The 12,577-nt window shown below is 48.7% G+C and overlaps 1 protein-coding gene across 1 annotated transcript; it reads right to left on the bottom strand.

Moving 5' to 3' along the window:
- Positions 1-10,754: 10,754 nt before the first annotated feature.
- Positions 10,755-12,112, bottom strand: LOC143419530 (GSK-3-binding protein-like). The gene has a single exon (XM_076886627.1). It carries the CDS (start codon positions 11,667-11,669, stop codon positions 11,217-11,219), a length of 453 nt encoding a protein of 150 aa, XP_076742742.1. The 5' UTR covers positions 11,670-12,112; the 3' UTR covers positions 10,755-11,216.
- Between the last annotated feature and the right edge of the window lie 465 nt (positions 12,113-12,577).

The following is a 12,577-nucleotide window of genomic DNA, read 5'->3' as shown; positions in this document are numbered from 1 at the left end:
CTGAGCTGACCCAGAGCAGGCTGGAGCGACGCAGCAGACGCTGATGTCATGTTTCTTGGACCTGTGTTTGTTCCGCCTCACCATCAGCACGTTCACATGTACACGCTGTGACTGCTGGAAGCTTCTTCTGTATCTGACCTGCTGTAGTTCTGTTCCTTCGCTCAGTAATGGGTTTGTGTTGGTCCCACCGAGGATGTGGGACCACTCTGCGGTGTTTCAGGTGGTGTGAGCTGGATTCAGGTGTGTCCTGAAGGGTGATCCGGGCTGTTGGTCGGACCCTCCTCATCTGTCTGCTCTCTCTCTGCCCCCCGAATTAGCCCCGGAGCAACGAGTGAACAGGCCTCACACGGACATCCTTCCCACTGTCGTCAAAGTGCTGCTCATAGGGGTCATATGATTGTTGGGTTTTCTCTGTATGTATTATTGTAGGGTCGACCTTACAATAAAGTTTTAAAGTGTGTGTGTGTATCAGGATGATGTCACATCCTGTCAGAGGTGTTTATCGAACAGCAAAGGAAGCATTCGCTCGTATCTGAACTTTACTGAGGCATATTTTTTATTCTCACCGACATAAAATGAAAACCATCACTGACTCGCTGTCCTCTGATAACACCCTTCCACCTTATGGTCACTTCCTGAACCAAATCCAACATGGCGGCAGCAAGGACTGAAATTGACCTTTGTCTGTATGTTTATCAGTTCAATATACCTGTGTGTGCGTATATATATATATATATATATATATATATATATATATATATATATATATATATATATATATATATGGTGCAACGATACTCGTATGGATATTGAACCGTTCGATACAGTGCTTTCGGTTCGGTACGCATATGTATCGAACAATACAACATTTTTAATTTATTTTATCAACTTTCCTTCTGACGATGCTGTCTGTGTTGAGCGCTCAGTGGATCTGCGCTCGACAGTGCAGCCTAGGCGGAGTAGTCGAACGCAGATTCACTGAGCGCAGGGCAAGCTAGCAGACAGAAGTTAAGCTCTCCTTGCAACATGGCAAATTGAACCTCCCCCACCCTCATTCAGATCTGGCGTTTGGAACTATTTTGGTTTTCATGTGACGTATGACCCTGAAGGTAAGCGCGTCATGGACTAAAGTAAAACAGTATGTTGGATGTGCCATGCAATGCTCAATTACATGGGTGGGAACTAGTGTGTTAGCGCAGTTAGCTCGTTAACGTGTTGGCCGTCCAGCCCCACGCACGGGGCGATCGGCGGTAACTCGTTAACGGAGATTTGCCGTGTTGTGGCGTTAACGTCATTTCAACGAGATTAACCTGAAAGCACTAGTGGGAACACAACGAATATGACTGCACATTTACGCCGACATCATCCTCGTGCAAAGACAAAAACTGCGCATACCAGCTAGCTCCTGTGTTCACTGAGATATTCAACATCTCTTTATCTCAGTCGGTGATCCCCACATGCTTCAAAGAGTCCATCATTGTTCCTGTCCCGAAGAAACCCCACCCTGCTTCTCTCAATGACTATCGCCCTGTAGCCCTCACCTCAGTAGTGATGAAGTGCTTTGAACGCCTGGTCAGAGACTTCATCATTTCTTCACTACCAGACACACTGGACCCACTACAGTTCGCTTACCGTCCAAATCGTTCCACAGACGATGCCATCTCTCATCTCCTCCACACATCACTCACTCACTTGGACACTAGAAGGGGGAATTATGTTAAAATGCTCTTCATAGACTACAGCTCTGCATTTAATACCATAATTCCCTCCACACTCACCACCAAGCTGGAGCATCTGGGACTCAGCTCATCTATGTGTCAGTGGATCTCCAACTTCCTAACTGGCAGACCACAGGCAGTAAGGATGGGCGGACATGTCTCAGCCTCCACCACTCTCAGCACTGGAGCCCCCCAGGGGTGTGTTCTGAGCCCCCTGCTGTACTCTTTGTACACATATGACTGTGTGGCCACTACCAGCTCCACCACCATCATCAAGTTTGCTGACGACACCGTCGTGGTGGGCCTGATCTCTGATAACAACGAGACGGCCTACCTGAAGGAGATTAGGAATCTGGAGAACTGGTGCCAGAGGAACAACCTCCTTCTAAACGTCAGTAAGACAAAGGAGCTGATAGTGGACTTCAGCACTAAGCAGGAGAGGAACTACCAGACCCCCGTCATCAACGAGTGCCCAGTGGAGAGAGTGGACAGCTTCAAATACCTCGGAGTTCACATCACGCAGGACCTGTCATGGTCCTGTCACATCAACACCGTGGTGAAAAAGGCCCGACAGCGTCTCTACCACCTCAGACGCTTGAGAGACTTCCAACTGCCCTCCAAGGTGCTCAGGAACTTTTACTCGTGCACCATAGAGAGCATCCTGACGGGAAACATCTTAACCTGGTTCGGGAACAGCACCATGCAGGACAGACGAGCTCTACAGAGGGTTGTGCGGTCAGCTGAGCGCACCATCCGCTCCGAGCTCCCTGACCTGCACTCAATCTACAGCAGGCGGTGCTGGACCAAGGCCAGGAAGATGGTGAAGGACCTCAGCCATCCCAACAACAGACTGTTCTCTCTGTTGAGGTCAGGAAAGCGATTCCGCTCCCTGAAGACCAACACAGAGAGACTGAGGAGGAGCTTCTTCCCGCAGGCGATACGGTCTCTCAATCACACCACCACACAGTACTGACCCACACATACAGTTCTTACACACACACTGGACTTTCTGGACATTGGTTTTGCACAACACTGGTCACTATATTCTTCATTTCCGGTTAATACTTGTACAGCTGCTGTTATTGTGTATATATTTATTTATATTTAGATTTCTTCATACATTCTTATATAGTTCTATATTGTGTATTGTGTATTTTGTTGTACAGTTATTTTATTTTCAACTTTAATTTATATATTTATCTTTATCTTATTCTTCCCAGTTAAATTTACCCTTCATTCTAATTTGTGTTGTACAGTTATTTCATTTTTAACCTTAATTTATATTTTATTCCTTCCTAGTTAAATTTACCCTTTTTAATTTTTCATATTTATTTCCTATCTTATTCATAGCCTTTTCCTTTTTTGTTCTCTTTAGGTCACGAGCAGTTGTCCAAGCATTTCACTACATATTGTACTGTGTATGACTGTGTACGTGACAAATAAAATTTGAATTTGAAAACAACAAGCATGCTACTAACTTTAGCCGAGTCATTTAGACAGCCGTTAGCACAGGATTCTCCTTATGGGGACCTGATATGTTTAACATGCTGCTGAGAATATAGCCCAGAAGAAGCGTATAGTAGAGCTTTTATTTTGGAAAGAACCATTTCTCTGTAATAAACTCTCTTTTCCAAAGATGAGTGATTTCTCCATCAGATAGATTTATTTATTTTTATTATTTTGTTGTTTCAGCAACATTGAATTTAAAAACTGTACTTTTGAGTTAAAATATATATTTATAATTTTAATAAATGACAAATTAAAAAAGCATGCGACAGTACAGCCTAGGCTGCACTGTCGAGCGCAGATCCACTGAGCGCTCAACACAGACAGCATCGTCAGAAGAAAAGTATATATATATATATATATATATATATATATATATATATATATATATAAACACAGGTTTAAAGCTCAGTGTTTAAACCTCACGATGTAACTCCAGCCCAGCAGCAGTATATGAATGACTAACCTCGTATTGTGGATGAATAATCTCAGCTGTTGTCCTGACTGAAGTTTGGTCCGTTTACAGCATCCTGCTATGCGATTGCATTTGTCCCGAACCATCAGGAACCCTCACGTTAAGTTTTATCGAGTGGGAAAAAGTTAGCGTTCATCCTCCAGCTTCACTGTGTTTGTAATGCTAACATAGCTGTGTCGCTAGCATTCGTATATCATTATATAGCAGCTAGTCCAACTTCAGTAACCCTACAAACGTCACTGCTGTTTAGTTTTCTGTCTTCATTTATGTTGGAAGTGACAGCAGAGCTGTACGTTTGAATGCTTCAGAAATCTCTCAGTCAGAACATGCTACATCATGTTTATGTGGAAGCTAGCGAGCTAACTTCCTGCTAACTTCTAACTCTGTTAAATGTAATAAATCCTGTTTTCATGGATGTTAAACTTAATTGTTACACCTGGTAAAGCAGCAACGCTGATCATTTTATTAAAGATGAAAGACTTTAGACAGTTTTTAACTCTCAGTGATGCTGCAGTGTTTGTTTGACTTTGGGATAGGGCAGGGATAGCTCAGTAGGTAGAGTGGTGGCCCCATGATCGGAAGGTCGGGGGTCCGACTCCACTGAACGGCTACCCTGAGGTACCCCTGAGCAAGGTACCGTCCCTACACACTGCTCCCCGGGCGCTGCACTGGTGGCTGCCCACTGCTTCACTGGGTGAATGGGTTAAATGCAGAGGAACTATTTCCCTATGGGGACTAACACGCACACTTTACACACTTTTCTTTACTTTACCTGAAGCAGAGTTTGGGCCCAGGCCCAGCTAATGATGTCAGACTTAGAGACCCTGTCTCAATATGCGTACTTGTGCGTACTTGCGTTCTCGTGTACTCGTGATACGTCATCAGTCGGAGACCAAGTACTGTTCCAATTCGAAGTACGCATCAAGCTGAGAATGCGAAAAAGTCCCGGATGTGTTCTCGCTCCACCCGTTTTATCGATCATGCATCGGTGGTGACTTGTGTGGACTTGGTACAACTAAATATCCCAGAATGCATTTCGTCCAAAACTCAAACGCGGCAATGGCGGACGAGCAGGGCTTTTAAATATTACTCTTTCTGGGTCACAAAATAAACTTTGAAGTTATTTTCAAGCGAGAATGTAGCTGTGTAAACTTCAAATATCTGCTCGATTTATCAAGATATCATATATTTCCAAAAGCGCTCCGACTTTTCGGAGACGTCTGTAACCCACCAGCTCCATAGCAGACGGCGAGGTTGAGGATCATTAGAGCCGGCGAGAACGGCGGACTCCCGGCACATCGTTTTCAACCACCCCCCCCCACCACGGTCTTTTCGCTACTCAGGTTAAACAAACCCCAGCAGCTGTCTATTGTATTGAGTGTCCACTAAAATAAAAACAAAAGCGTTCTAACATCTCACCTGCTTGTTTTTATTAAGGTATGTACACGTATGTACATGTAAACCATTTTTATTAATAGAGATTTCACTACTGAGGTTAAACATGATATATAAGTCACTTAGATCACTTCTAAATGTTAATGTTTGTTTATTTCAGAGTTTAATTTGTTCCTGAGTAAACCGGTTTGGCTGTGATTAAAGTGAAGCTTCATAACATATTACTCACAGTTAAATTAAGAGGGGACGGCAGTAAAAACTCCGGACCTGTGACATCATCAAGTACACTGGCGTTCCAATTGTACAAATCACGAGTCCGTGCTCGCGTTCTCGGCAAGTCCGGTCTCGCCGAGAACGTGAGAAGGGCCAAAGACTGGATAGACTGCTGGGGGATTCCCATGATGCTCTGGGTGTTTCTTCTTCACTCACTATGTGTTCACAGACCTCTCTGCATTGAATCATATCTGTTATTAACCTCTGTCTCTCTTCCACAGCATGTCTTTATCCTGTCTTCCTTCTCTCACCCCAACCAATCACAGCAGATGGCCCCGCCCCTCCCTGAGCCTGGTTCTGCTGGAGGTTTCTTCCTGTTAAAAGGGAGTTTTTCCTTCCCACTGTCGCCAAAGTGCTGCTCATAGGGGGTCATGTGATTGTTGGGTTTTTCTCTGTATGTATTATTGTAGGGTCAACCTTACTATATCAAGCGCGCTGAGGCGACTGTTGTTGTGATTTGGCGCTGTATAGATAAATAAGGACATGCTGGTGGTGATTCAAGCTGTCAGCCTGATGACGGAGGTCGGGCCAGAGGTGTCCTGAAGCAGCAAACAGAAACAAAAACTTGGAGGCAGAACGAGGTCAGGAAGGTCACACACAGAGAGAGAGTCGTGATTGGCTTGTTCAGAGAGGCGAGCAGCAACCCTCTCTGAGGTAGGAGGCTTCACCGGTGAGACAAGCAGAGGATGGAGACGAGGACGAGGGCTCGTCACTTTGTGGGTCATCCTGCTGTTTGACGCTCTGATGAGCACTTTGGGAAGAAAAACAGTAATTCTTAAACTAAAGGATGGAACAGCGTTAATATTTCAGGGCTGAAAGCAGATCTGCTATCAGGGAATGTCACTCCCAGAATTCCCAGTGTTCCCAGAATTCCCAGAGTGGGATGCCTTATTAGCCCCGTTCTGTGAAAGGTGTAAAGCGTTCCGTGGAGCTGTGAGACAGCTGAAGCAGAAGTGTCTCAGACTGGACGGAAACATTCTGTTTCCTGTCCGCGTGGCGCTTTCAGGAGGTGGCCGTGACCACGCGCTCTGAGAACATCAGCTCTTTGTTTCTGCGTCCTGACGACACTCTGGAACTCTGATGACAGACGCCAGCATCTGAGCCGCTGCAGCAGGAAGTCCTGCGGTGTTTAATGTCAGCCTGTGGCAGGAATAAACATCCTGGAGTGCATCATCACAGAGTGAGCGCGGGGAGCAGCGAGCTCCGCCTCCGCCTTGCAGCTGGAGCTGATGGAGAGCCAACAGCAATGGAATCTGTTCACCGTCAGCCCGACAGACGCTGGTCTGCACGCGCTCACGGGTCGACGCGACACAGGATACCTGAACTGGTCCTGGACGCTGCACGGCAAGCAGGAGGCACCATGCTCCGCCCCCGGCTCCGCCCTCCTAGTGCAGGACACTGAAGGACTCAAAGATTTATACCTGGACACAAATCCACAGAGCGAAAAACACTAGAGGCAGTGAGGAGCTCCTGCAAGCTGTGAACTGAACATCCCTCTGATGCTGCTGCTTACATCACTTCCTGTCATCTCTAGTAAACGCCGCCTGTCAGCAGCTGCCGGCTTCACTGTGAGTGTCCAATCGGCACTGTGCCACACCTGAAGCAGCAGGTAAAGGCAGAGGGTCATGCTGGATGTCCTCAGCATCATCTGGAGCTCCGCCTCTTGGCCGACACGCAGACGCCATCGAAGTGGAACCAATCGCTTCTCTGCTGACAGCGATGCAATTAAAGTCCAGCACAGAGCTTCTGTTTGTGCAGCAGCGCCCACAAAGATGCCGACGTGTCAGAGCCGAGCCGTCGAGTGATGGCAAGGTGCCCCCCCCATCTTTGATATACAGGCTGTGGTTGAGACACAGCACGTTTTATATTTAAACGTGAGGGGTGGGCTAGGTCTGAGGTCAGAGCCGAAGCTGTTCTGTGCTCTGAATCATCCTCACTGCGATCGGGTCAGAGTGGCGGAGCATCGTCAGAGCTTCATCGGACGCTGACGGAGGCTTAGCGAGGCGCAGAAGAAGAAAGCTGTAAATATTTGATGGCGCTCGTCTCAGAGAGGAAACTGACTCCTCTCCTTCCTTCATCACAGCTTCTCCTCAGCAGAGCAGCTCAAAACCTTCGTCCTGGAAAGTTGTTAAATGTCCTTGATTTCCACTGAACATTAAAGGGCCCAGGCAGCAGGGTTGGCAGTTTGATTCTCAGCCTCTGCCTGAGATGAAGGGTGTTTGGGTAAGACGCTGGCAGATTCAAGCTGCTGAAAGGTCTAATTTTCTGTACTTTGATATTTTTCGGAGGATCAGCATGTGTCAGAGACGCTGACGCCACATCAGAGGCACAAAGCACCGTTTCAAGCTCCCAGCATCCTTTGCATGATATTTGCATTGTCTGCTTCATGCTTACATTGTTAGAGTTCCCTGCTAGTGTACTTGTGCATACAAGTACATACATTAATATAGTGTACTGACGTCTTGCGGACTCTGTTTTCATTATTTCAAACATGCTGCTGATTCTTTTAACTCTTTAAAGCCAGCAGGCTTGAACAGGTGCAGCTTTTACTCTGAAGGTCTGTCTGCTTACATCCTGTCTGTTCAGGGGTCATGTCTCTCGTCACAGAGTAAACAGTGTTTCGTGTCCCAAACATTAAAGTAAACACGAGCCCAGCCGGCAGCCAAACTCTGAGTGACTCACGCCGCACATCAAAGTGAAATTAGTGCTGCTTATCCCTGCGGAGCTCTCTCTGCTTCAGTCCTAAAATATCTGCTGCGATACGCGCCGGCGCTCACAGGCAGAACTTCGTTTCATCATTCGCTGCATCCTGACGAGCACCGGCTGCTTTGACACCACGAAACAGAAGAAGAAAATCAACAACCAATAAAAGTGAGGGTTCAGCCTCCAGTCGTAGCGACATGCTTTCAGTGCCTGGCATTAATGCTGCTTCCAGCCATGTTCACCTTTGCAAACCTAAATCAGCTGGTTGGACGACCCACTGCTAAGAATGAGTCAGTCAATAATTTTCAACATAACTGATCTGTTTTTAATGATGGACGCTCGATCAAACCTGAGGCAGAGGATCGGTCATGCCGACCACGAGTTTACAAAGTAAGCGAAGAACAAGCCCTCTTTTCTCTGTCCACTCTCCAACAGAGAGGAACCTGTTCCTTCAGTGTGCTGGCGGCAGCAGGGCACAGCGTTGGTTCAGCACTCCTTCACAGTCAGTGACTACAGCAGTGTGTGCTCCGGCCCGGCTCTACTTTCTCATCATTTAACTGTTTCCATTCTAAAATACATCTTGATATTCTATCTCGTGTGTTCATGACTTGATTCTTGATGTCAGTCAGCTGATGACTCACCACCATCCGCCTCAGCTCTACTTCTGACCCTGCAGTGACCTTTAGCACAGTTTAATCATGTGACCTGTGCCTGCTCACCTGTAGCAGATCAGGTGTTCAGAGGCGTTAGGACAGAAGCTTCGTGGTGTCGTGCTGCCCTCTGGTGCGTGCATGCAGTCATTGCACTGCAGAGCCTCTACATTACATTTCATTGGTTGGATTCAGTCTGAACTCCATTAGAATAAAAACTCTGACCTCAGGTGATGAAGTCTTCGTCTGATGAACCATTATCATCATTTTTGTGCTTCATCAGCTGCTGGCAAACTTCACGTGGAGACAGCTGTGTACCACTGCAAAGCCTCCGGACCACCGGTCCCACAGCCCGTCAGCTCCTCATGCCCTCGGACTCATGTCCACACTCACCACATAAACATCCTGCATGTCTGCACGATCAGAGTCCACGGGTTTGGTACGGTGGGAGTCACAGCCAGAGGGTCAGAGCATCGAGCAGGACGCCTCCTGCACTCTCCACAGGCATGTGTTCTGGGAGGAGAGCTGTGCGGCCATCATCACCATGATGACCACAGAGTTACTGTAATGTGATCTGTGAATTGTGGAACGTCCTGAGATTTGATTTTCACCCAGGTGTCATCCACATGTCTGAACCAATGGCTTGGTGCTGTTCCAGGGTAGGACAGCAAAGCCCACTTTTCCACTTCTTCCGTGTACAAATTGGCCACGATGGGTGAAACTGGGGAGCCCACGGCACACCCATGTTTCTGCCTGTAGAACTGACCCTTATATGAAACAGGTGGAATGAGACACAGTTCAAACACACTAGGTCGATGCTGAGAGCGGTCCTGTTGCTGCGGTTGGGGTCATCATGCAAGTGAAGAGAGATGTAACATTGTACGAGATCATGGTTTCACCTGCCTGTTCATCTGTCTCTCACCTTCTCAACACAATCCAACATGTTCTGGATGTGGTGTTCAGAGCTGCCCACCAGCGGGTTGAGGTTGAGCCAGAAACTTGGAGATGTTGTAGGTGACCGAGTTGATCATACAGACAATCGGTCTTAGAGGTGCACCCTGTTTATGTAAACCATACACAGCATTGTTAGTCAGTCCGCTGGTTTCAGTCATTGTGCAGATGTCCTGTTTATAAGGTTGGAAACCTGCAGTCAGCTGAGACTGAAGAACTCACCTGAAGATGATGAACACGCTATGTCACATGCCCAGAATCAACTTTTTCATTCCCAGTTTACTCAGAGGATCATTTAACTTCTCACTCTGCTTTTTTACTTAAAGATTCTTTATCAAATTTTTTATTTTATTGTAATGTTTTGGGTTTTTTTCTAATATTTATTCTTTTCAGCCTTTAACATTTTACTGTGTATTATTGATCTTTATTTTATCTTTTATTCTAGTTAATTGGCCATTTTTTCTTTGTTTGACATCCTACTTTTATTATTTAAAGTTGGATTGCTCCTCCTGGCCTCTGTAAAACAGAAAATTTGTGATAAATAAAGTAACTTTCTTGAATTTCTTCTCCATGAGTCTGTTGGACCTGCTCCTATGAGGACTCCATGAAGTAACAGAGCAGGTACAACAGGGGGCGCCACAGCCCGCAGGACCCACAGCCCACCACAGGTAAACATGTTTTTCTGCAGGAGTCACCCTGCTGTGACACAGGGGTGGGGGTGGGGTGGGTATTTAAAGGCTGATAATGAGCGTGTGGCCTCTAAGACCACGTCGTCCACAGGAAGAGGAGGGGGGGGGGGCGTGTGTGCGTGCACGCAGGCTCATTACTGAGCTTTAAACCATCAGACTTGTGCAGTTAGAATCAAACCTCTCTAATGACTCATCTGGACAATGTGGCAGGTTAAACCAGCAGGTGTTTCCAGGTTATTTCCTGATGTGAGATCAGCTGATTTCACATCAGTAACACCTGTCTGAAGCTACCTATGCTAATCAGCTGATCGGTCTTATGGATCTGTCCAATCAGTGTATTCGTCCAGGTGTGATTCAGTAACAGCACTGCCGGTGCTCTGACAAAGACACTCTGCACAGGTGTGAAAAAAAAACCAGGTGAGTTTATTAAGACAACAAAAGCCTGAATACTCAGGAACGGCAGGTACTCCGGTACGGAGCAGAGGCATTCTTCACACAACAAAAAGTACAACAACACAAGTCCTGCTGGGAGTTCCCACAGGTGAGAGCACCTGAGCCCACACAGGCCCAAGGGGCAGCCCGGCCCCCTACCTGTGCAGGTAAAACCCCACCATGAGACTGTAAACAAACCCAGCTGCTCATTTCCTCGTGAAGCAGAGAGCAGCCACATGTGTGCCTGGCAGCAACCTCACCTTTACCTGGCCTCAAGGTGAGCACCCCCCCCCAGTCAAACATAAACATCATTAGCATAGCTCAGCTAGCTGCCGGCCTCGCGACCAAACGGAGAAATTAGAAAAAGTCCGAGCGGAGTTTCCGGTGAGTGGCTCAGGTGTGAGTCCGTGCCCGGTGTCCGGGCTCAGTCTCCGCAGTCCGCGGACAGCTGCAACCGCCTCACGGCCTCCTTGATCAGGTTCCCGGAGAGCAGCAGCTCCTGTAGCAGCCGGTGCGGGTCGTCCTCCGTCCCGCCGAGCCGCTTTCGGTTCCAGGGGCGGATCCGGTCCCAGTCCGAGTCTCCGGAGCCGGACACGCCGTACGGGCTCGGCCTGCCGCCGGCCCGCGGCCCGCGGCGGCTCCGGAGCCGCATGCAGCAGCCGGTCCGCGCCTGCGCTGGAGCCCCTGCACCGCCGGACGCCGGTTTGGTCCCGGGGCCGCCGGCGAGGCCGTGCAGACGGCTCACCGACACCGGCGTTTGGGCGGAGCCGTGCAGCTGCAGCGCCTCTCCGATCCGCGTCACCAGTGCGTCCACCTCCGCTGAGTCCACGGTCACCGACTGCTCCAGCAGCAGGTAGTCATGCTTCCGGCACGGCATGGCGGCTGTCCTCCGTCTGGTCCTTCGTTGTGTTGGTGCGGATCGGTGCTGTGTGGGTGCTCGGTGTCCTCGCTGCTCTCTCAGTTCATTTGTAAACAATGGCTGACGCGCTGCGGACTGTACCAAGTGCCCGAAGAGGCGGGGGAGCGGGGCGAACCCAAACACAGAGCCGGTCCCGACAGCGCGGCGCCGAGGCTCCGGTTTACTCTTAATCCACTCAGGCGCGCTCTTGCTGCTCCGGTGCCAGAGCTCCGGACGAGAGCACCGGAGCCCCGCGAATCGGGGCCTTCCCGTCCCGCCCCCCCGGCCCCGCGCGCATTGGGCCGCTCCGCCGTCGCGGACGTTACATAACGGCGCGTGTGCAGGCAAAACAAACAAAGGCCCGAGTCCGTGTGACACTCACAGAGGAGCATGCGCACACGCTACCCCCCCTGCTGTCTGCTAGCCCATGCGCGTTCACGAGTCCACTGAACTGTGGGAGCCTTCAGGTGAAGGTGGCACGCGCTTCTGCACCCGTATAAAATCATCCCGGAGTGTTTCCGGTTTGTCTTCCTGTCCCCCATTCAATAAACTTTATTAACATGGCAGGAAACTCAAATCACTGTTGTTATGGTGGAGGTCCCGTGTGTGTGTGTGCGCGCGCGCGTGGGAACGCGGTGTACGTTTGTTTCTGAGAAGTAGCAGCCGGTCTGAACCTGATGCTCCGTCGCCAACGAGCCTCACCACCGTAAAAGGAGCTACTATCACCTCGGCTGAGGTTTCCTCCGTGTGTGTGTAAAAACAGTCACCACTTCCTGAAACAGCAGCACATTCTTTGGCTCTGAGTGTGTCTTTGGACCATGTTTAAATAAAGCGCGAGCTGTAAAGGAACCGTTTCAGGCTGTGAGCCAATAAAGTTTATTTGAAAC

The sequence above is a fragment of the Maylandia zebra genome, linkage group LG1 (assembly GCF_041146795.1).
Source record: "Maylandia zebra isolate NMK-2024a linkage group LG1, Mzebra_GT3a, whole genome shotgun sequence".
NCBI classification, from domain to species: Eukaryota; Metazoa; Chordata; class Actinopteri; order Cichliformes; family Cichlidae; genus Maylandia; species Maylandia zebra.
The sequence above is the reverse complement of the archived record's forward strand: the minus strand, read 5'-3'. Positions and strand labels throughout refer to the sequence as shown.